The sequence below is a fragment of the Typopeltis vanoorti genome, chromosome 20, assembly GCF_054136105.1.
Source record: "Typopeltis vanoorti isolate ZY-2024b chromosome 20, IOZ_Tvanoo_1.0, whole genome shotgun sequence".
Taxonomy (NCBI): domain Eukaryota; kingdom Metazoa; phylum Arthropoda; class Arachnida; order Uropygi; family Thelyphonidae; genus Typopeltis; species Typopeltis vanoorti.
In genome coordinates, this window is record NC_143568.1 from 56,330,039 (window position 1) to 56,356,736 (window position 26,698).

Below are 26,698 nucleotides of genomic sequence, written 5' to 3' on the forward strand. Positions count from 1 at the left end.
AAAGCAATAGTACATCTGGCAAACATCATAAACTCCATCCTCAAATGACAGTACTTCCCCCAGTCATAGAAAACAGCCGACATCATCCCAATTCACAAGCCAGGCAAAGACCCACACCTTCCAGAAAATTACTGTCCGATCAGCCTACTATCCAACCTAGGGAAAATAGCAGAGAAAATCAACTTTATCAGACTCCAAGATCATGTCATCCAACTAAACATCATTCCACAAGAACAATTTAACTTCCAGCAAAACCACAGTACCACCCATCAGATCCATAGGCTGGTAGAACACATAACCACAGGATTCAACTGGAATCAGCACACCGGAGCTGTCTTCCTAGACATCTCAAAGGCCTTCAATAAGATCTGGCACCAAGGCCTCCTTTACAAACTTATCATCACAAACATTCCACTAAACATGATTCACCTAATTAAGTCATACCTCACAAACAGGAAGATGCAAGTGAAAATAAATGATGCAGTCTCATCCCAATGAAAAATCCTGGCCAGAGATCCTCAGGGTTCACTGCTGGCCCCGATCCTGTTCAACATCTACATGGCGGACATCCCTTAAAATCCCATGACATCCACCATCGCCCTTTATGCAGATGATATGGCTATACTAGCCAGATCCTGCCAACCACATCTTATAACCAAAAAACTACAAGACTCCATCCTGAATCTATAAAAATGGTTTGCAGACTGGCGACTACAATTAAACCCCCAGAAAAGCACAACGATGCTCTTCACAAGAAGATGAGCATCCCCCAAATGAGATATCACCCTGTTCAACTCAAAAATTCTCTGGAAAACTTAAATCAATTACCTCGGAATACTTCTCGACAAACGATTATGCTTCAACTGCCACATCAAGAGCACATGCACCAAAGCTTCCAAAGTCATCGCCCAACTGTACCCCTTGTTCAACAGTCATAGCAAACTAAACATAAGAAATAAAATTCTACTCTACAAGACAGTGATCCATCCCACAATTATATACACATCTCTAGCCTGGAGCCATACCTCCAAGACAAACATCCTGAAGCTACAAAGACTACAGAACAAGTGCCTATGGATGATCCTGGATGCCCCGTGGTTCGTCAGGAACGCCCAGATCCACCGGGACATAAATATTCCCTACATCGCTCCACTACTACGCTCCCTACCTGAAAAATTCTTTATGAAGACATCTGCACAACCAAACCAACAAGTGTAGCAAGCTGGAAACTATGATGGTAATGACCACTGGAAATAGAAAAGCCACCCTAACACCCAACGATGACATATAACCACTTCTGCCCACTCAGGGCAAGCTAAAATAGCTCACAAACCTCTCCCATCACTGCTCCCGAAACAGATAACAGGGAATATAGAAAGCATCTAGCTTCACCCTCTGCACCATATATGTCCTGCGTCCTTAGTATCTCTTCCAGGTCTGGCTCCCATTAATGAGCCTGGCACTTTGAAACCAGTCTGGGTAGTGGCCCTTTCCATTATGCATAGCATTATACACATCTGAAAGAGTGCGCTTTGCATTATGGGATACATACTAAGGTTATTGATTTGAAGTCATTAGGTTCTATATACAAGTAGCTCGGTCGTGCAAAACATTGTTTTGCTTACTTAGATAAAGAATTAAAACCAAGAATATAGGTTCTTGGCATCTTTAATATATATATGTGTGTGTGTGTATATATATATATTGTGTGTGTGTGTGTGTGTGTGTGTGTGTGTGTGTGTGTGTGTGTGTGTGTGTAAATTTTATCAGCTTAATTAGCCATAAAAATTTATTGTATGTATTCATGTAGTCAAAAGTCATGGAAGGTAGGAAATGCTATTAAGAGATAGTACCTGATGAAATTTCATGAAGGACATACAGGATGGAGCACCGGATCTGGTGAAAATGTTTGTCAATAACCTAGGTATATTACATCCGTTTGGGGAAAGTGATATACAATCTTGACCTGGGAGATTTCCAAATGTGAATTTCAGTTAAGAAGGGCAGCTTGATACACTACTACATCCAGGTAGAAACCATTCCATACCAACTGGCTGAAATGATGTTAATATATGTATATAGTAGACAACACTAATAATAGGACTCTAGCTTTGATGTATAATTTTTTATTTTTTTATTTTATTTCTTTATTTACTTTATTTATTTTTTTTCTCACCAGAAGTCAGGCCAACAATTGTTGTAGCAGTTGGTCAGTGTATTTAACAAACAAGCTTGATTGTAGTATAGCTTGTTCCCTGTGTATAGTTGTATGCTCCAGAAGATGACCTTGACATAAAGGTCAAAACGTCGAATGTAGATTTTAGTTATATTAAACTAAAGTTTTTATTCAAACAAGGTAGTTGTCTCCATAATTTTCAAAAATGCATTCGGATCACCGTGTAAGCCTAAAAGAAAGGATAGTTATGAGGATCGGCTGGGGTAATGTGGACTGCAGAGTTTGGTGGTTAGAAGAAGGAGAGGTGATATGATTGAGACTTTTAAACTGTTGAGAGGTGGTTATAGGGTTGACACTGGGGAGTTCTTTCGCTTGGTTGAACAGCAGGAAGGAGTGATGACAAAAGGCCATCCCTGGAAGTTACGAAAGGAAACTGTGAGCAAGAGGGTGAGGAGTGGTTTCTTTGCATGGAGGGTGGTTGAACCATGGAATGCATTGCCTTATGGAGTTGTGAGAGGGAGAACGGTCAATGAGTTCAAGGAATGGTATGATAGGCTTTGTGTTTCTTAGGAAGGACCTCCCAAGATGAGTCTTTTGGCTCCATGGAGGCCTGAATAATAATAATAATCATATAGACACAAACACACAACACATAAAATAGCACATTTGTTATGTAGAGATGCCTCATTACTGTTGGTGGTGATGATGGGCAATATATGGTGTTGATGGTAGTAGTGTCGTAGTTGGAGAATTAAGTAGTAGTGGAGAGGATGAAATGTATTTAGTGAAGTAGGGTGGTGTGCCCTCCTGCGATGAGTCCTTGGACTCCCTGGAGGTGTCACATAGAAATAATAATAATTAGTATAAAGTATTAGTCGGATTCATTCCATTTATTCATTTTCAGGAATCAGACAAGAGATAACAGACATTGAAGAAGGAAAACTTAATTATGAAATGAATCCTCTAAAGGTACGTCATATGAGTATTTTTTTTTCTTTTTTTATAAATAGAATGAATATTTTGGAAGAATAATGTTCATAGAAATTTGCTTATAAATGTGTCAAGTAAATTTGCAGAATGTACGGATACTCCCCATTTCCTAGATGGGGATTCTTAATTAAGTCGTCACAGTGCACACACACACACACACACAGCTCTTTGTAGAAGGTGTTTTTCAGTGAGAATTTTGGAAGTGGAGAAGTGTATGTCAGGGAAACTAGATATTAATGGGGGGGGGGTAAAGGATGCATTTGTGTGCGGGCATCTTTCAGGCAAGTGAGGGTGAAAAATTATCAAAACACACTGATTGTAGTTCCTCAGGTCTTAAATGTAACAGTCAATACTACATGCAAGGGAGGTTGTGGCCCATAATGACTTGCAATTAATGATATATGTATACTAATGCCACAAGCATTAGAAATAAGAAGCAAAATTTTCTGCATTGGTTAATTTCATATATACATTAAGTGAGACTTAGTTTGATGGTAGAAGGATTGTATAGGCTAGAATGCAAGGAATATAGTATTTTCAGGGAAAATAGAGAACAAAATGAAGGGGTGGGGAAGTGGTATTACTAATTATTACAAGAGATACCAGACATAAATGAAGAAAAATTTAATTATGAAATTAATCCTCTAAAGGTACATCAAATGAATATTTTTTCCTTTTTTTTTTAGGTAGAATGAATATTCTATTGATTGTAACTAAAAAGAGTGGTAGTTCAACGGAAGGACAGATGCAGAAAGCGGTGCATTTGAAGATATCTGGTTTGAGATATAGGGCAAAAGATATAGTTGCTGATTCAGTAGGCTGGGGGAAAGACTGTAAATAAGGATGTGGATAGCCCTAACTAGCAAATTAACAGTTGCAGAGGCAATACTTATTTTGAAGAGATTTCAGTTGTGGAGACATGGATTTGAAAGTCATGTAAGGTAGGAAATGCTATTAAGAGATATTACCCGATGAAATTTTATGGAGGACATACAGGCTGGAGCACCGGATCTAGTGAAAATGTTTGTCAATAACCTTAGGTATATTACATCCATTTGGGGAAAGTGATATACAATCTTGACCTGGGAGGTTTCCAAATGTGAATTTCAGTTAAGAAGGGCAGCTTGATACACTACTATGGTATAAGATTCTGCAGAGAAGGGTGTCAGCATTGCATAGATGATATCCCAGAGCTCTTTTGCTACATGACATATATAAAAGAAGAATGATTATGGAAGGATAACTTCAACAAATGTTGATAGTAGGTATGTAACAAAAGCAGAAGAAATAGTGGGTTACTGAGTTAACATATAAGGGACCCATGTGAGAACTGAGGTATATGAACTGGAAGCGCTATGAACATTACAAAATCTTAATACAAGGTTGAGATTATATGAAATATTAGTGAGTATATTACAAGAATATCATCAGGCTGTTTAACTTAAATCTCTACTCTGTTAAGGTTTCCATGGTAGTGGAAAGAGTAGAATAATTCTGTTGTATTATAGGAGAGCTCCAAAACAGAGGTAACAAATTATAGCTTAATCAGTTTTCAGAAGTAATGGTGATTAAAATGGTGGACAAGTCAGTCAAAAGCAAAATTAGCCATTGGGGAACAAGAATCTGATACTCTGTGGAGTGGTAGCATGGTTTTATGAAGGGTAACTCTTGCTTTAGTAATTTAGTCACTTTTTATAATAAAGTGACAGCTTATAATTGTAAAGGAAATAGCTATACAATGATACTGCAGGACTTTACAAAGACTTGTTGTTATATAATAAATTTAGTTTAATCCTTTATCCAAGTGTGAGTAAACAAAGTTTGCACCTGAAAGTATCTTCAGGACTGGGGTAGGGTGGTACAACACCTGGACAACTCCTTGCAAAGGTGGAGCAAGCTAACATCCTATCTCAGTATCTCCCATAATGCAAAACACATCTCCTTGCAGATATGTCTGATGTTATGCATTAAGGGAAGGGCCACTACCCAGACTAGTTTCAACCTTTATTGAGGTCTCTTCAGTGGGAGCCAGGTCCAAGTGGAGATACCAGCCAGAAGCATTAGCAAAGTCATCTCTACCTATAGAAGTTGCCAAATGGTGTGCCACCTTTTTAATAAATTACTCTGGATTTAGAGAAAGATGTTGAAAGTTTATTTTTCACTTGGTTAGAATATAATAAATTTAGTTTAATCCTTTATCCAAGTTAAACAAAGTTTGCACCTGAAAGTATCTTCAGGACTGGGGTAAGGTGGTACAACACCAAGCTTGGATAAAGGATTAAACTAAATTTATTATATTCTAGCCAAGTGAAAAATAAACTTTAAACATATTGTTATAGTCTTTATAATTTTTGTTAACCATCTCTGCACCCTCTCCAAGGTTACTTCATCCCCTTCAAAGCCTGGTGACCAGATCTGAGCACAGAAATATAGACGTTTTCTGATCAAAGCTTTATACAGTGGGGCCAGCACACTTATCTCTCATGGTCAATGTCCTCCTCAACATTGTTGCAGTTCTCTGAGATGTCTTCACAGCTTTTGCAGTATGTCCTTGGAAAATTTCAAATCTCTATATTCAAACAGATTTGAATTTCCAAATCTACAATCACCTCAAGATCCCTTCCTTCCTCCACTTCTTTCAGTATAACTCAACCAAGTGAGTATGAAGCACGCCATCTGTGAATCCCAAATTCTAAAACTTTATATTTACTACCATTAAACTGAAATCCTTGTTCATTTGCCCACTTTTCCAGCTTCTTGAAATCCTTTTGAAGAGCCAAAATATCAACACTATTACTAATAAACCTCCCAAGCTTCACATCATATGCAAACAACTGAACATCTCCCTGTAGTCCTTTGACAATATCATTGACATGAAGATTGAAACAGCAATGGTCCCAGGACTGAACCCTGTGTGGAACTCCATTTTTATCCTTCCTACTCCATGATACTACTCTCCCATATATAACTCTGATATCTATTAGAGAGCCAATCACCAATTGCAATCCACTAAAGTACTATCCAAATCCATATGATGATACAACTTAAAAATTAACTTGTCATGTGGCACACTATCAAATGCCTTTTTGAAAAATTTAAAAAAATGAGTGTATGTCTTACCCTCATCTACTGCCCTTTTTACTCTGTTGTAAAAGGTAACCAGATTACAAAAACAAGAGCACCCTTTAACAAATCCATGCTGGCCTGCATAAATAATAATATCCATCATCTTCCCAACTCTGTATATGAGTTCTTACCATTTTCTCCAAAATCTTAACTACAGAAGAAATACAAATAGGCCTATAGTCTGATACCTACTTTTTACCACTGCTCTTATGCATCGGTACTATCTTACCCTACTTCCACTCACTAGGAACCTGTCCTATTGCAAGACTTTCGCTAAACACCCAAGTCAATGGTACAGTAAGTTCCATAGCACATTCCCTTAAAACATGTGGTAATATTTAATCTAGTCCCCCTGCTTTATTAACATTTAGCATACTCTGTATTTGGAATACATCCTGTTCATTCACTTCTAATACTTCACCAGCTATTATCCTTCTAGGAATAAAGCCTGTAGTACCAGGATGGAACACTAATAAAATGATCATTAAATAGCTCAACTATGTCATCTGCTTTGGTCACCTGATTCCTATTTCCATCCAGCATAGTAATCCTTCCTGAGTGGTCACTTTCCTTGCCTGAGCCTTATATTCCTTATGCAGCTGTTCTCCATCTATCTTTATATTCCTTCCATAATCTCTTTTTCCTCTGCAATTCCCCTTTGATTCCTTTTGTCATCTATTTGACTTCAAATTATTATTATTATTACCCCAAGACCTCATGGAGTCAGACTCATCTGGGAGATCCTTTTATCTCACACACATCTCATCATACCGTGTCTTAAACACACTCAAACTCCTTGCAGACACCACACTCTCAGGCAAGGCATTCCAATCATTCACAACTCTGCACGAAAAAAACCTGCCTCTCACTCCGCTACTCACACCCTCTTTATACAGTTTCCAGGGATGACCTCTGGTTCTCCCCTGATCTCCCACTATTCTCTGTAGAACTTCTCCACCATTGATCTCATAACAACCCCTTACCAACTTGTAGATCTCTATCATATCTCCCCTCTTCCTCCTGTCCACCAGACTCTGCAAATTATATCTTCTCAATCTTTCCTCATACTCGACATTCCAGAGGTCAGAAACTACCTTAGTCAGTCGCCTTTGGACCCTTTCCAACATCTCTTCATCCTTCTGAAAACCCGGTGACCAAATCTGGGCACAATAGTCCATGTGTAGCCTAATCAAAGCCTTATACAACTGAACAAGAATCTCCCTACTTTTACACGTCAGTGTCCTCCGCATCATTCCCAGAAGCCTTTGTGTTGTCTTCACAATTTTGGCGACGTGTCCCCCAAATTTTAGATCCTTATCCACTATCACCCCCAGATCTCTTATTTCCTCTTCCTCTTATTTCCTCTTCCTCCAACAATATATACTCACCAAGCATCTCATCTTTGTTTTCCAAATTTTAAAACCTTACATTTTGCAACATTGAACTCGCATCCCCTTTGCTTGCCCAATCACTCGATTTATTCAAGTCTTCTTGCAAGGCCACAACATCTTCACTACTCTTTATGGTTCATCCCAACTTTGCATCATCTGCAAACAACTGAATATCTCCATCCAAATCTTCGCCAATATCATTAATATACAAGTTAAATAGTAATGGCCCTAAAACAGACCCCTGAGGCACTCCACTAGTGACTTTCCTTTTCCTGGATATCACACCCCCTATACACAACTTGTTGATACCTATCAATAGCCAGTCTCCAATCCAATGCACAAATCTAATATCCAATCCCATCTGCTCTAGTTTGACAACTTATCATGAGGAACTCTATCAAGAGCCTTTGCAAAATCCAAGTATATTACTATGTATCCTTCTCCTCTGTCCAAGGAAGCAGTCACTTTATTGTAATAAGTAATTAATTACTAAAACATGATCTCCCTTTAGCAAATCCATGCTGTCCATCAAAGATAATACCATTGTTGTCAACCCAACTCAGGATCCTAGTTCTCACAAGCTTCTCAAACAACTTAACCACAACACCTGACACAGAGATATGCCTATAGTTTGATGCTTGAGTTCGATCACCTCCTTTATGAAGTGGCACAATCTTGCCCTCCTTCCACTCTTTAGGAACTTGACCAAGTGCAAGACTCATATTAAAAAAATATGTCAAGGCAGGTGTCAACTCTCTGGCACATTCCTTAAGAATACGTGGTGATATATTATCAAGTCCCACAGCCTTCTTTACATCTAGTTTACTCAACTCCCCAAACACCTCTTGCTCACTTACAGTCAGTCTCTCCTCCTCGTCATCAACTGCTCTCAATCTCTCCATAATCTTGAGGTTTGGGACACATTGATGGGATGCTTCATACTCTATTGGAGGAGTTGTACTGGAGGAAGTAGGGGAGACCAGAGAACTGGGGTTGATTATTGATAGAAACCTGAAATTCACGGGACATATTGCAAAGGTGGTGAAGGTAACACAGTGGATTGCTGCAATACTGAGAAGGATGCTGACCTGCAGAAATAAGAGTTATCATTCCGTTGTATAAGACCCTGATTAAACTACACTTAAGGCTATTGTTCTCAAATTTGGTCGTCAGGATTTGAAGGGGATGAATTAACTGTGGAAAGGATACATATGTGGATAACAAAGATGGTTTTAGGACTGTACAATGTTAGTTATGAGGATTGGCTGAGGGAATGTGGACTGCAGAGTTTAGTAGATAGAAGGGGAGGTGATATTATTGAGACTTTTAAACTGTAGAGATGGTTACAGGATTGACACTGGAAAGTTCTTTCGCTTGGTTGAACAGCAGGAAGGAGTGATGACAAGAGGCCGTCCCTGGAAGTTACGAAAGGAAGCTGTGACAAGAGGGTGTATATAGAAACTCGTATATAGAAGCTCTTGTTAGAGCAATGTCTAACATTGTCTTCTAAAGACACTCTCACCACTCTATCTTGTCTGATAGAGTGGTGAGAGTGAGAATGGTCAATGAGTTCAAGGAGTGGTGTGATTCACTTTGTGTTTCATAGGAGGAACCTCCCCCGATGAGTCTTGATAGACTTTGTTTCCTAGGAGCAATCTCCCGCGATGAGTCTTTTTACTCCATTTAGTCTTGAATAACAATAATAATTGACAAAATTGGAATGCAGAAATTTGGTAAGTTCAGAGAGTATATTGTAGCTTACCTGGGTGAAAGACACATACACAAGCTGAGATAAGATTTTATCCATTTTTATAAGACTGATATGGTACATCTAGACTGATGTATAAATCAGGTCTTCTGGGTTCTGTGGAGAATGAGAAAATGATGGAAAGGATCCAAAGTTGAGTGACCAAGAATTCCAGGTCTGTGTAATGCTCCTAATGAGGATAGAATGAGTATTTGTGGGTTCTAAAAATTGGTTGATGGAGATATGATAGAAACATCAGTTACTAAATAAGTTTTTGAAGCATTAATTAAAGATACCAAGAAACTATATACTTGACATAATCATTTATTCAAGTGTAAACAAACAAGGTTGCACCTCAACTATTTTCAGGACTGGGGCAACTCATATATAGAAGCTTATGGCTTCGCATCACTTTTCTTAGTATTCCATAATGCCAAGCACATATTGTTACAGGTATGTATAATGCTATGCATTATGGGAAGAGTCATTACCCAGAGCAGTTTCGACCTTTATTGAGGTGAAAAAGTAATGGTTGCTCATCATAGGCCTAAATTAGTTAGTATATTGGTGCAAGAGAGCTTGATAATATTAGGAGAAAAAAAAACAGATAGATAGCATAAGAGATAAAGAAAAGGCGTCAGCTCTTTTATATCATCATATAGCCAAAAGCTATCAGTTTTTCTTTTTCACCAATCTCATATAGGTGAACAACCAAAAGACCAATTGAAACTAAAGTGCAAAGATGACTGATACCCAGTTGGTTAGTTGGTTGCCTTGAGTTGGTCTTCTGTGCCTGGGATTACTCTCCAGTCATCCCTGCAATGGACTATAAGACTACATTGAATTAACAGGATGGAATGATTTAAAAAAAACTCTCATAGCAAGAATAGACAGAATTTTATCTCTGCCTGGTGAATATTGCATAATGTAGGTGGTCTACACCATCTAGTGATAAATTTGATATCTCCTAGAATGCTTCTTTCTAAATACAAAAAACGTCTGACTGGACAAAAAAATTTCCACAATACAATATTATAAAGCATTTGGATGTCGTATTGCTGGTTTTCAAATCCATATTTTTTTTCTAACCTTCCATAAATGGTATTTTAATTCATTAATTATAAAAATCAAAATTCTCTTGCCATTGCTGACAGGTGGTGGGTATTGTAAAAAAAATAACCTGTTCTGTTGTAAATAGTGGCATCCCCAACACATTACATAATCTGTTCCAAATATGCAGAGCAAGAAGGCAGCTGTAGAGTGCATGTCCTAATGTTTCCAATTGGTAACAGATGTCATAGATTGGATTTCCAATGTTAAGGGACCTCCATTTGAGCACTGACTGAAAGGTGGCCATATGTAGTTCTCCAAGCAAGATCCCTCCTGTTAGGGTACACTTGGAACTTCAAGTTATGAAACAAAATATTGTTGTCCGTACCTAACTGTGGAACTTCCCGGCGAAAGAGATTAAAGATTTCTTTATACCAAATTTTACTTTTTCTTAATGGAAAGAATATCAATTCCAGAGTGTTTTAGCAGTCTTAGAGATAAGCACAGAGTGTTGCAGTATTCAGGAACAATCTCAACTTTTGGACCTGTATAATCATTAACTCCAAACAAGGGAAGATGAAAACCCAAGTAGTACCAGAGCAAGTCTGCCCATGTGTGATCAGTCTGCAATATTTTATGGATTTTAGAAGCTGTATTGCTTAATAAAGCAATACAGCTCCCTCCCTCCATGAGTCTTTGTACTCCCTGGGGGTGTCTAATAATAATAATAACAGAATTTTAAGACTGGATGTCCAAATTTTCCATGCTTCTTTGATAGTTGAAGAAATTCCTTTTTAACTTCTTGGTATCGGCAGGACCAAATAAATTGCAGAGGTTTACTATATAATTGCTTTTCTTCAGCTCCTGTGATGTGTGTAATATTTATTATGTACAACTAAGCAAGAAAGATTGTGGTTTAGAAGAAAAGGGGAGTCGCCAATTTTCCTGTCTTCTAACATTTCAAAGTTCTTGTACTGGTAATATTAGGTAAGTGAGAAGGGAATTCCAAGTATAATGAGGGGTTCTCTCTTAGGGATTAATCCAAAAGGAATACCTTCAAGATCCCATTTTACAAAAACTTAATTTTGTCTTGTCTGCATTAGCAGTTAATCCACTCATCTTTACCTAAATTTTTCCAAAATATCAAAAAATATATATATGGAGTCATTATCCTTCAAAGTTCCCACTACATCATTGGCATATGCCAATACCTTATTTTCCTTTATAGTTGAAGGAACTGTTATTCCTCGCACAGCATGTGTATCGTTGATTCCTGTAAGAATGGTTCAAGAACCAATGCAAAGAGCAGTGGACTGAGAGGGCAACCTTGCCTGACTCCTTTTTGAATTTTTACCAGATCTGACAGGAACCCATTAACTAGGACAGTGGTGGCAAACCTTTTTATGTGCACGTGCAAAAAATTTACAAATCGAGTTACTGATGTGCTGGTGTGTGCCAAAAATTTACTAATCAAGTTGCTGACGGCCGGACAGTTTTTAATAGGGTAAAAATTAATAGAAAATAAATGAACTTTATTTATTTATAATAAATATATATATTTATTTATAATTTTATAAATAATTATTTATAATTTTATAAATAATATTTTATTTATATTTATTTATATATATATATTTATAATATTATCCATGTAAAAATGATGTTGGTTTGAAAAAGAGAGTGAGAAAAATTTTCATGCATTGTAACTCGCCATAGAAGTCAGCTGAGCAGGAGAAGCAACAGAAGGATGTCAACTTATCAGTGAAATGCTTACTGTATTTACTCGAATATAGCTTGCCCTCGCTTATAACTCACACCCCTGATGCGAGTCTTTTTAATGTCTTTTCGAAAAAAGACATTAAAAAGTTTTGCATATACCTCTCACACGAAAAATGTTTAAACACGTTCACATCGAGGCGATAGTAACTCGCTCCCTGCAGTTAACAACATGCCCTCCCCAGCAGCCATTATACTGTATATGCAAGAAAAACAAGATCCCTGAATAAGGTACAGAGGCATTTTCAGTCTGTGGAATATATTTCTTAACAAATAGTGCAATTACAGACAGCTGAAATAAAAACAGCCCGAACTAATGTATCACATGTACCCTCTCACAGAAACTATGCTGTACAGACTCGAGCAAAACCATATGTTGCACCAGAAACTCTAACTAAAACCTATTGTCCAATTTTTCAATTACATAAAATAAGTGTTTGTTTGATTCCCTTTGAAATTCTTGACACGAAAGCTAACTTCAAATTAAATTTTACCACGGATTAAAACTTGCCATATAGCGCCTCCATAATGCAATTGGAAGAACAATGCACCCTTAGATTAGAAAAGGCCTAAGTTCGATTCTCTTCATGACGGGAGGAATCTTTCTTTATATGGACTTTTTCAATCGAAGGTGAGTTAGCCGATCTCATACAGAGATAGCAGGGTTTTTCATCATGAATAGACAAATAGGCCCTTCAGAACACATGCAATTTACAATCAAAAAATACTACTTGTGGTGGGCAGTAGATGGCGTTGATGTATACATGATTGGTAGTAGAGGTTCGGTTTAGTGGCGGAGACAGAGTTGTACAGTGGATGTCCTCCTGCAATGAGTCTTTGGACTCCTTGGAGGTGTCACGAATAATAATAATATAATGCGTGTGTGAGTTCGCCTGCCAGTTCAAACTCAAACAAGCAGCAAAAAAATACAACCAAGGGTTGAAACTTTGTGCGAGTTGAGCTTGCCAGTAATGAGAAGTTCCATAGGAACAATAAACGACACCCCATCATGAATGTGTTAAAACTAAGAATAAAGAAAAATATAGTAAATGTTGTTATCACAGTTTCAGATGTTATGGAATTTATTGAAGAGAATTAGCCTTTCAACTCAACAGTTGTCAGTTGCCTTTGTCTTTGGGTAGTACGATCTTTTCTTAATACCGCACCAATCATATGCACGTTTTCATAGCTGCTCTCTTTCTCTCGTGTAAAACAAAATTTAACTTATACATATTGTAACAATTAAAAAAAAGGTTGAATAATTTATAAGTGTATAAAAGGATATCACCTGTAAATCGTTGACGTGCCAGCAAAATTCACAGACTTGCCATAGGTTCGCCATCTATGAACTAGGACATAGATGGCAAACTTATGGCATGCATGCCAGAGGTGGAACGTCAATGATTTACAGGTGATATTCTTTTATATGCTTATAAATTATTCAACTTTTTTTTTAAAATTATTCCAATGCGTACAAGTTAAATTTTGTTTTACATGAGAGAGCAGCTATGAAGACGTGATTATGATTGGTGCGGTATTAACAAAAAATCATGTGACCCAAAGACAAAGGTAACCGACAATTTTTGAGTTGAAATGCTAATTCTCTTCAACCGAATTCCATAACACCTGAAACCGTCATAAAGACATTCGCTACATATTTCTAGTTTTAACACATTCACGACGGGGTGTCGTTTATCGTTCAGACGGAACTTCTCATTACCGGTGGCTCAACTTAAACAAAGTTTCAACCCTTGGTTGAATTTTATTCCTGCTTGTTTGCATTTGAGATGGCAGGTGAACTCACACATGCATTATATGTATAGTGACCATATTTTTTTGGAGAAAATAAAGAACAAATCAGAAATTGTTTCATAATAAATAAACAAATAAAACAGGTTACGTTTATTTGTTTCACTAAAACTAAAAAGCTTTATAACGTTTATTGTAAAAATATAAGCATATACGTAGTATTTTTAAACAATGATATTATTACTTTAAAAAAATTTAATTTTGATACTTTTCACAAGAATGAACTTTTCTTAATAAATCAGGTTTGCGTTTTAAAAATTCATAAAAACTATACGATTCATATCAAAGTTGCATTTGGTATAAATGCATGTTTTCAATGTTTAGATTTTTAATTGGGTTTTCTCACAGGTCCACATATTGTTCACTAATGAAAATGCTCATGCGGTGGGGGCATTAGATCCAGAGGGACATAAGCAAAATTCAACAATTTTTAAAATGTTTTTAAAAGATACATGTTTATCTGCGAAATATTTAAAATTTTCAACCCAACTACGTCGGCAGGACTCATCATTTTGTCGCCATTCTTCGATCCTTTCACTGGTGATATGACTTTTAATACACGAAACTTCATCAAATAGTTCGCCGTCATTTATATTTAAGTTCCAGTGACTGGAAATGAACAAAACACTTTCCTTGATCTTTGCCTGCAGAGGGATTTCTTGTAGTATGACCCATTCAAATATTTCCATTTCCATGAGACAGCTGTTCCAGTTACAGTGGTACCTAGACTTATGAACCGCTTGACATATGAACTTTTCGAGATACAAACTTTTTTCATGTCCCATTTTGACCTCTAGATACGAACCTAGACTCGAGATATGAACTGTGATGCTTTTCTTTTCAAATGAACTGAACTAAAGCCTATTTTACACATACTTTTTATGCACGTTTTTGCTGAGCGCATGCTGATTTCACTAGAGACAGTTCAAAAATAAATACTACATCGTATTTATCTGAAGTACGACAAACGCTGCACGTATTTTCTTTTTTGTGTACCTATTTCGGTATTTGTGTAAACAAACAATACACTTCGTGAAGATTTTTTTAGGTTTATATTTATGATGTGTACTGTATGTATTTGTTTTTATAAGTGACGTATTTTATTGTGGCTTCACGTTTATTTTCTGAATAATCTACCAGATAAGTGTCATTTCACTGATCAGCGTATTATTTTCAACATAGGGTCAAAGAAAACTAAGAAAGAAGAGAAGAAGAAAATCACAATAGAAATTAAGAAAGAGATTGTGGGAAAATATAAGAAAGGAGTCAGGCAAAGTGATCTGTGCAAGCAGTATGACTTGTTCAAATCCACCATAGCTACAATTGTGAAGAAAGCAGATTTTTATAAGGAACTGGATGTGGCCAAAGGAGTATCTATTGTGTCATCTCGAAGAAATAAAGTTATGGAAGAAATGGAACCTTTACTACTCATCTGGATTAATGACATGCAACTGAAAGGAGATAGTGTATCTCAAAACATGATCTGTTTACAATCTCAAACTATTTACAAAGATCTTTCGCGGAACTTGCCATCCACTATCAGTAGCAAAGACATCGGTGAAGAGTTTAAAGCTAGCAAAGGATGGTTTGGGAAATTGAAGAATAAAACCGGTATCCATAGTGTTGTTAGGCATGCAGAAGGTGCTAGTGTTGACAAAGAAGCCACTGAAAGGTTTGTGAAGGAATTTCAGAAACTGGTGGAGTCAGAAGGTTACAGACCAGAACAAGTTTTCAACTGCGATGAAACCGGGCTTTTCTGGAAGAATTTTCTTCTGTGAGTGGATGACAGAGGTTTTGCTCCCACAGTGAAATGGTATCTACAAGAAAAGATTCTGATGAGAAAGTTCCTCTTATAATGGACAATGCTCCAGTACATCCATCACAGTTGGAATATTTGGATGAAGAGTTTAATTTCATCAAAATTAAGTTCTTACCTCCTAATACCACACCCCCTCCTACAACCATTGGTTGTAGGAGGGGTTATAACTTTGAAATATCTTTTCCAAAGATATTTCGAAGTTATCACCTACAGAGAATTAACCCTCAGGGCTAGAAGAATCACTTCAATATTCTACATTGTTTGTTTTATTAGTCAGGCATGGGAAGATGTTTCTGTGAGAACTATGAAATAAGCCTGGAAAAAGTTATTACCTGTGTCCAAGGAACTTATACATATGGCAAGTTAAAATGCATAAATATTTTTCTCACTACGGGTTTTTTTTTTTTTTTTTTTTCAAACCAACATCATTAAAATCAGTTTAATAATACAATCAGCAATTTTACACTGAATAATATTGTAAATTTTTATATATATATAAATAAAATAAAATATTATTTATAAAATTATAAATAATTATTTATAAAATATTATATAATATTATAAATTAATTAATTTTCTATTCATTTTTCCCCTACAAAAAACTGCCAGGCACGTCAACAACTTGATTTGTAAACTTTTGGCATGTGCACATAAAAAGGTTCGCCACCACTGAACTAGGAGGTGGGTGGTTGAATTGGCGTAGGCTCCTTTGATAATGGATAGCAGTTTTTTTACCGACACCAGTTTACTGGAGAATGTGGAATAGAAAGGGATGCCGGACATTATCAAGTGCTTGAGTAAGGTCTACTGATAGCACTGCCATCGACTGCTTTTTCGTGTTAATTAAGCGAATTAGATCACTTAGCAGAAATAGATTAAATTCTACGGCTTGACCTGGTACTCCATTACATCCGTATGCTTTTAATTATGTTTCTCATTCCCACTTTCAGCCTGTTATTGATAATGTGGAAAAATATCTTGTAGTCAGTATTAGATAGAGAAATAGGTCTCCAGCTGCTGATTAAGGTGTGATCTCTATTAGGTTTAGGAATGAGGATAGCATGGCTTGCCACACATTCACTTGGTATGTGTCCTGATGAGAGAAAATAATTAAATAGTGTAACTAGAATGGGAAGAATAAAATCCCAGGCCTTGCAATAAAGTTCTATCCTTAGACCATCAGGTCCTGGGGGTTTTCTTGTCTGGCATTCTTTATAGGCTGTGGTAACTTCAGATGCTGTAATGGGTCTGTCAGACCCATCTTGGATATGAACAGGAAAGCTATTAATGTTACAAGAGTTATAATTTCCAACAGTACTGTTGACTTCAAACAGATTTTTGTAGTGTTTTTGAAAGGAGTCAACGATGTCTTGAGTGGAGGACATGTCTTCTCCATCAACGCAGATTTGAGTGATAGTCCTTTCTTTGCGAAATTTTGTGTATTGTCTATTGAACAATGTGGATGAAGGGCTATCTGCTAAGTGGTGCTGTATTCTTATCTTAAAATTTCTTTCTTCTGTTTGGTTTTGCCTTTCCAGTTCTATCTCTATGTTAATGTTTCTAATGATGTTGCTACATTCTATACAGCATTAAACCAAGTATATTTAAGGAAAGCCTGTTCCTTTCCCCCATTCCATAATATTCTGCTTTACTGCTTATTTGAATTTTAACTACATATCCCAGTTTTAAGTAACATTATTCCAATTTGAACAGAGGGTCTGGAATTTCGTTGAAAAGATGAATGGAAAATTTCAATATTGCAGAATGACCCAAGGAAGGGGCAAGAACAAGAACTCCTACTCCAACCTTGTTAAATCTTCCAAAGCTCCAATAAGAAAGAAGTTGATATAGGTATCTACCTGGATAGTGAAATGACGAGGATGGGCTGGCAATTTGGGATTTAGCCGACCAAATTGTATTCTTATTGGCTTCAACCAAAATTTCAAATGATGGTACAACATGAACAGAATTTCATGCTGGCTGGGCCGTTGCCCAATTAAACAAGGCCCCCATTGTTTTCGTCAGGTAACCAGGGCAAACAGTGAAAGATCAGCTTCTGGAACAAATCTTAAAACGCATCCCAACTCAACATCACCAGAGTTCAAGATCAGTACTATCAACATAAAAAGGCTGAATGGCAAAGAAATGGAGCTAGCTGAGGAATTAGATAAGTACCAGATCGACATAATAAGGGTGACTGAAACAAAAAAGACAAAAACTGGTGAGATCATTCTGAGCAATAAATACAAAATGTTATAGTCAGTTAGATTTTGACTTGGTAAGTAATGGTTTGAGTAGTTTGGCTACGAATTTCGATAAGGGTGATGTGGGAACTGGACAATGAGACTTTTTTTGTTATGATCCCACAAAAGATTCTACTAAGGTAGAAGTGGAGGAATTTTTTGAGACTTTAGAGAAAGCAACTGACACTATGAAAAAGGAAAAGTTGGTCCTTGTTAGGGATCTAAATAGCAGAGTAGGAAATGATTGTCAGACAAAAAGTCTCATTGACTATGTTATTGTTGATAGTGATGTTTTCCCACTGGTGCAGGACGCCAGAGTGCACAGAGGAAGTGATCACCATTTAGTCTTGAGCAGGATAAAATTGAATTTCATATTGAAAAGAAGAACATGTGAGAAAGTTTTAAAGCGAATAAAAGTTGAGCAGCTCATAGATGTGAACTATAGACTAAAATACACAAATATTATTCAAGAAAAAATGTAAGAGTTTGAGAACAGGAACCAAACCTTGGAGATTCAGTGGCAAGCCCTGAAGAAAACAGAGTGATTCAGCCAGAGAGGCATGTGGTGAGGTTGTCTGCAAGGATAGAAAAATCAGATCTCCATGGTGGACACAGGAAGTTAAAGAACCAGTGAAGGAAAAGAAGAAAGCATATCAAATGTTCCTGGAAAATAAGTCAGCTTGTGCTCTTAGAGAATACAAATATAAGAAAGCTAAACATTGTGTAAAACTGGCTAAAAAAAAAGTCATGGGAGGACTTTGGTAAGAACATAGAAAATAAAATCAAGAAGGTGGCAAGATATTATGGAGGTTGTTGAAGAAGCTCAGAAATGGACATAAGAGTGCTGTAAAAGGAATTAGAGATGATAAAGGTGACATGAAAACAGGAGAAAAAGATATCCTTGAAGTATGGAGTAATTACTTCTAAAAATTACTATATGAAACAAGCAGTGATGACAGCACAATGGTAAAAAAAATACTGACAAGGCATGCAGTCAGGAATACATATCCATACTTGAAGTAGAAAAAGCCATCAAAGGGCTGAAGTGCGGAAAGGCAGCAGGAGTAGATATTCGACAAAAAATGCTCAAGTATGGAGGTATTATTATTATTATTATTCCTGATACCTCCAAGGAGTCCGAAGACTCATCGCGGGAGGACATCAACTGTCTCTACACCTTACCTCTACTACGAATCAACGCCATCTACCGCCCACCTCCAACACCACCACAACCAGTAATTTTTGTCTGTAAATTGCGTGTGTTCTGAAGGGCCGATTTGTATGTATGCGGGATGAAAAACCCGAGTTTCCGGGAGAAAAATCCCTGCTACCTCCGTATGAGATCGGCTAACTCACCATCGATTGAAATCAACCAGATAAAGATTCCTCCCGTCGCGACGAGAATCGAACTTAGGCCTATTCCAATCGAAGGGCGCAATGTACCGTCGTTCTTCCAATTGCGCTACGAAGGCGCTATTTTTTTTTTTTTTTTTTTTTTATATTATTATTATTATTCCTGATACCTCCAAGGAGTCCGAAGACTCATCGCGGGAGGACATCTTCAACTGTCTCTACACCTTACCTCTAAAAGTCTTACAGTGGCTGCACTGCATAGTTCAGAATGCCTGGACAGAGGGACGAATTCCAGACGATTGGAGTAGAGCTCTCATAGTACCCATATATTAAAAGGGAAATAAAACTGCATGTGAGAATTACAGAGGTATATCCCTACTGAGTGTTCCTAATAAGATTTATGCAAGTATACTTGAGAAACGGTTCAGAAGGATTGTGGAAGAGAAGCTTCCTGAAGAACAAGCTGGATTCAGGCCAAATAGAAGCTGTCAGGATCAGATTTTCACTTTACGACAGATAGATGAGAAATCATGGGAATATAATAAAGATCTTATTTTTAAGTTAAGGGATATTATATCCCATATTGTTTCTTAGCCGAATAAGAAACTCAGAGTTTCATGCCGAATATAGAAACTATATAAAGTTCGGCGATTCCAAGTGTAAGCAAATACTTGGATGGTGCAGCACCTGACCCTTGAAGGTAGTGCAAGCTGAGGCAACTCATATAAAGGTTGGAGCAAGCTCCGATCACTATTCTTGATATTTAACCATAATGTGAACTTAACTCCTAGGAGCTGTATTTTGTTCAGCATTATGAGAGAAGATCACTACCCAGACCGGTTTCGACCTTTTTTGAGGTCTCATCAGCGAGTAGGTAGACCTAGTTAATACCAAGTTTGTAGCGAACAGAACTTTCATCCCTTCTATGAGAATTGCCAAGAGGGGTCCTATTAAATTATTAATTATAATGAAGAGCCAAAGACTTCAATTCGGTGACATGAACTTATTTAAGTTAAGGGATATTATATCCCATATTGTTTCTTAGCCGAATAAAAAACTCAAAGAAGGGATGAAAGTTCTGTTTGCTACAAACTTGGTTGTTCACTACATTCTTGTTGTAATAGGTTTCACAGTATGATAAGAACACAGATGGTTAAGAAAATAACTATTTATTAACTTAAAAGCTAATATTTCACTGGTATTATATCCAGCATCTTCAGAACACACAACACAAAGTTTGTTACAAATGCAAGACAATCACAATCCGGTGTAACAGTGGGGCTAGTATAAGTGATTGCAGCATGCAACACAAGACTAAAGTCCTAATATGGTGCCATTTAGGTTAAAAAAATTCAAGTTTTGAAATAGTAGTCCAAATGATAGTCTTAGAAAGTTTGAAAAATATAAATTAAAAAATAAAAGTAATAAATATTAATTTGGTCTTAAGATGACTGTCTCCCAAATCTTTGGTAGATTTATACAGCCATAATTGTTAAGGTTTGGAGTATGTTTTAAGGCTTCTGTTGATTCCAGGAACAACCTCTCTGACTTGTAGAAGCTTCTGTGCATTACTTTTGTTTCTTTCCAATTGATCCTGTGTGCAGAGGTATCCAAAGCATGGTCTGCCAGACCCGACTTACCATAGCGAAAGTGTCGGATATATTTTTTGTGTTCACCGAGGCGGATGTCCACATTTCTTCCTGTCTGTCCGTAGTAGGCTTGATGGCAAGAACAGGGCACTTCATAGACACCTGGATGTGATAAAGGAGTGCATTTGTCCTTAGGTGAACGGATAAGAGTTGCTAATTTTATATAAGGTTTAAATACTGTGCGTAGTTGGTGTTTGTTAAGCACCCTAGATATCTTTTCAGATGTGGGATGGTGATGATTTTGTTGTAGTCTTCTGTGGTAGATAGAGGGGATTTATGGGTAGCATTTAGTATGTTATCTATTTTATGGGGATTATAACCATTGATTAAGAAGGTTTGACGTAGGTGAGAAAGTTCAGCAGTGAGAGCAATGTCATTGGAACGGATTGCTCTAGCTCTATGGGTTAGTGTTTAAGATACCATATTGTTGAGAAGGGTGATGGTGTGATTGTTTGTGTAAGTATCTCCCTGTATATGTGGGTTTTCTATAAACCGAAAATGATAAGGAACCTTCTGGAAGACGTGTGATCAGTGTGTCCAAGAAGGGTAGGCAGTCATTGGCTTCTAGTTCCATTGTAAAGTGGATTTTAGGCTGCTGGCTATTTAGATGCACTAAAAATGTATTCAATGTGTCTGGGCCATGTGGCCAAATAGCAAACACATCGTCAACATAGCATAGCCAGAGGCTAGGTTTGAGAGTGGCTGTGTTGATAGCTAATTTTTCCAGATGTTCTATGTAGAAGTTGGCTAAGGGGGGAGAAAGGGGTGAACCCATAGCTGTCCCATCTAATTGTTTGTATATTTTCCCTTTCCATGTAAAATAACCTGCCTGTACTGTGAATTTAAATCGCTGAAATATATCTGGGGGAAATTGTGAATTTAGTAAGTTAAGTGTTTCAATCAGTGGTACATTAGTGAATAATGAGGTGATAACAAAACTCACCATTAGGTCTGAACTATTTAAGGTGTGGTTTTCTAAAATAGTTTTTAGGTGGGTAGAATTTTTAACAAAAGAGGGAGAATTGTTTGTGTAAGTGGTTAGTAATTTTGCTAAATGTTTAGCTAGTTTGTGTAGGACTGTTTATACTATCTACAATAGGACCCAAAGGTGTACCTTGTTTGTGTATTTTAGGAGCACCATATATTCTGGGTGCTTTAACGTGCATGGGTTTGAGTTTTTTGACAATTTCTTTAGGCCAGGAAGTGATTTTGTTCAGTAACTTGCACACCTTATTCTTTTGTGAGTTGGTGGGATCTCGATCTATGATTTGATATGCAGACCGGTCTTGGAGCAGTGCATGCATTTTGCTTTCATATTCTGTTGTATCCATTACTACAGTGGCGTTTCCTTTGTCTGATTTGGTTATTGTAATGTGGTTATTATTGCGTAGTTCTTTTAGAGCTATTATTTCTTTATGTGGGATATTATTTTTGGGAGGCTTAGAATGGATAAGGATATTAGCCACGTCTAACCTAATATTATTGGCTATGGCAGGAGGCAAGTAGTAAATCCCACGTTCAACGGAAGCCATTATTTTGGTTTTAGGCACATCTTTTGGAGTAACGGCAAAATTGTGTCCAAGACTTAATGCACTCGTGACCTCTTTGGATAAGGTTGTGGATGATAGGTTTACAATGACGCCATCTTGATGAAATTGCGGCCGCTGTGTAACATTGCATTGCTGCAGGATTTCAAATTTTTTACGGTGTCAGTTTTTAACTTTAGCAAATTCTTTATTGGCTGTAGAGTCAGAGATTCTATCCAAAATATCCCATAGCTGCGGGTTCAAAATGTCAGATAATATATCACGAAGTACACTGATCTTTCTCACCTACGTCAAACCTTCTTAATCAGTGGTTATAATCCCCATAAAATAGATAACATACTAAATGCTAACCATAAATCCTTTCTATCTACCACAGAAGACTACAACAAAACCATCACCATCCCATACATTAAAGGCACATCTGAAAAAATATCTAGGGTGCTTAACAAACACCAACTACGCACAGTATTTAAACCTTATATAAAATTAGCAACTCTCATCCGTTCACCTAAGGACAAATGCACTCCTTTATCACATCCAGGTGTCTATGAAGTGCCCTGTTCTTGCCATCAAGCCTACTACGGACAGACGGGAAGAAATGTGGACATCCGCCTCGGTGAACACAAAAAATATATCCGACACTTTCGCTATGGTAAGTCGGGTCTGGCAGACCATGCTTTGGATACCCCTGCACACAGGATCAATTGGAAAGAAACAAAAGTAATGCACAGAAGCTTCTACAAGTCAGAGAGGTTGTTCCTGGAATCAACAGAAGCCTTAAAACATACTCCAAACCTTAACAAGTATGGCTGTATAAATCTACCAAAGATTTGGGAGACAGTCATCCCAAGACCAAATTAATATTTATTACTTTTATTTTTTAATTTATATTTTTCAAACTTTCTAAGACTATCATTTGGACTACTATATCAAAACTTGAATATTTTTTAACCTAGATGGCGCCATATTAGGACTTTAGTCTTGTGTTGCACGCTGCAATCACTTATACTAGCCCCACTGTTACACCGGATTGTGGTTGTCTTGCATTTGTAACAAACTTTGTGTTGTGTGCTCTGAAGATGCTGGATATAATACCAGCGAAATATTAGCGTTTAAGTTAATAAATATTTATTTTCTTAACCATCTGTGTTCTTATCATACCGTGAAACCTATTACAACATGTCTGACAAACACATAAGCCTATCCACGCGTATAGTTTCATATTCTGCTAAGAAACAATTTCTTATTCGGCTAAGAAACAATATGGGATATAATATCCCATAACTTAAATAAGTTCTTGTCACCAAATTGAAGCCTTTGGCTCTTCATTATAATTAATAATTTAATAGGACACCTCTTGGCAATTCTCATAGAAGGGATGTAAGTTCTGTTCGCTACAAACTTGGTATTAACTAGGTCTACCTACTCACTGATGAGACCTCAAAAACGGTCGAAACCGGTCTGGGTAGTGACCTTCTCTCATAATGTTGAACAAAATACAGCTCCTAGGAGTTAAGTTCACATTATGGGTAAATATCAAGAATAGTGATCGGAGCTTGCTCCACCCTCTATGAGTTGCCTCAGCTTGCACTACCTTCAAGGGTCAGGTGCTGCACCATCCAAGTATTTGCTTACGCTTGAAATCGCCGAACTTTATATAGTTTCTATATTCGGCATGAAACTCTTTGAGTTTCTTATTCGGCTAAGAAACAACATGGGATATAATATAATATCCCTTAACTTAAATAAGTTCATGTCGCCGAATTGAAGCCTTTGGCTCTTCATTATAATTAATAATATAATAAAGATCTGTATTTAAGTTTTGTAGATCTGCAAAAGGCATATGAAAAGGTGCCAAGAGAGAAGTTATTCAAAATGCTTCAGTTATATGGTGTAAATGGGGCATTATATTAAGCAATACTTGGTCTTTATTTGAGTTGTTAATCAGCAGTTATAATTGAAGGAAGTACAGGAAGGTGGTTTAATGTTAAAATTGGTGTCAGACAACGATGTACATTATCACCTCTGTTATTCATTATCTATATGGATCATATTATGAAGGAAAGTGGTATTAAACCTAATATCAAAATTGGAAATGTTAATCTCAGCTCTTTGCTTTATGTGGATGATGTTATACTTCTAAATAAATCTGCAAGATTCCCTGACTAAATTGAATAACTGTTGTAGATATGGTATTGAAGATCAGCATTAAAAAGAAAAGACCATGAAAATATCCAGAAACATTGAAAATATCAACTGCATTGTGAATGGAGAACTTATAAAACAAGTAAAACATTTCATCTACTTAGGCATGATTTTTAGTGAAGATGGTAAATTAAATATGGAAATAGACAGCAGAATCAACAAAGCTGTTATGGTAGGAAGTCAACTGAATAAATTTATTTTTATTCAAATGAATAATTTTATATGGAATAAAAGAGAAATTAGCCAAAACACTAAATGAGCTGTATACAAGATAGTGTGTTCAAACTAATTTTAACTTATGGATTTGAGAGCTGGATCAGAAATAAAACACTTGACCAAAGACTAGAGACCTATGAGATATGAGAGTCCTCTGAAAGATTAGGGGGCATGAACAGATGGCATCAATGGCAATGTGCTATTAAAAATGAGGATATTAGGAAAGAACTTGGCATTGTTAGCATCCAGGAATGTGTTAGCAGAGCTAATTTCATGTGGTCACTTAAACAGAATGGGAGAGGAAATATTAGAAAATCAAGTGTTCTCTTCCAGGTTGGCAGGAAAAAAGACCCAGAGGAAGACCAAGATATAGGTGGATTGATATAGTAAAAATTGCCTTAGAAGACAGAAATATAAGATCTGATAATATTGGAGTCTTGACAGGTTACAGACTGATTTGGAGGAAAATTGTAAATAGGAAGGTAATAATGATGTAAATTTTTCATGTAGTACTATCATATCCTGTACACCCCTTTAGGGTATATATCAGGAATTCGATGATGATATATCTACAGAAGTATGTTTCTTGGAGAAACAAAAACCTGATATTATGGCATAGAATAAGTTTCCATATAGCTTCTTGTTTTATTTCTTGTGAAATCCTCGTACATTTATGATTAATGAAGTGTCACTGGTAAGTCTTTAACTTCTAAATTTTGGATGAACCCAATGAGGTCTTCAATCTGTGAAGGAGCAGTTGTGTAACCTGCTTCTTGTAAACTGTTTTCCAGTTTTTTACAATTGCTTTCCATTATTTCAATTTCATGCCTTGTCGTTCTTGATTTGGAAGCTGGTTATTTTCTTTTCATGTAGGTGATAATGGTACTCAGAAAACTTTGAATCAGTAAACTTCATTATATTTTCTTTAATTATATTTCTTGCTTTCTCTTTATTAGCATGAGTTGGTTAGTTCTTCATAATCCATAAATTCTTCTGAGCCTGAAGAGTTTTAATTTGATGATCCACAGCCTTCTCCATCTTTACATTTTTTATTACTTCTTTTTGATGTAGTTCCTTTTTTAAAATTTTTTTTGTATCTTCAATATTTTTTTATTAATTCATCTTTTTCTTTTTTCTTTTTTTTTTGATGATCTTGTCTGCATATTAAGTTCTTTCAGTTGTCATACTTGCTTTTCTGTTTCTTCTACAGTTTCTCCTTGTAGAACAGTTGCATGTTTTCGTATTTCATTTTGTACCTGTTCGGTTGTTATATTAGGTTCATTATTGGTAATTTCAACTGATGTTCCATCAGTATGACTGGGAAAGTTGCTCCTGCAGATCTCCAATTTTGGGGCTAATTTCTAGCTGATTTGGTTGTACACATTTTGTGATTTTTCGATCTTTATTGAGGTCTCATCAGTGGGAACCAGACCCAGAGGTGATACCAAGGTTGAAGTAATGCAGAAGTCATATTTTGATATACAAGTTGGCCAAAGTTGTCTCACCTTATTATTAAATTACTCTGTATTAGAGAAAGGTTGTTGGAAGTTTTTTTTTAATTTGGCTATACTATAAATTAAAGATACCAAGAAATTATACTT

At 36.6% G+C, this 26,698-nt stretch overlaps 1 protein-coding gene across 1 annotated transcript in view; it reads left to right on the forward strand.

Moving 5' to 3' along the window:
• Positions 1-26,698, forward strand: part of LOC150095455 (glycine dehydrogenase (decarboxylating), mitochondrial) — a 649,342-nt gene that overhangs the window by 579,045 nt on the left and 43,599 nt on the right. Inside the window, exon 23 of the mRNA XM_090410555.1 lies at positions 3,081-3,145. Within this exon, the coding sequence (XP_090266681.1) occupies positions 3,081-3,145 (65 nt within the window). The remainder of the gene's footprint in view (positions 1-3,080; positions 3,146-26,698) is intronic.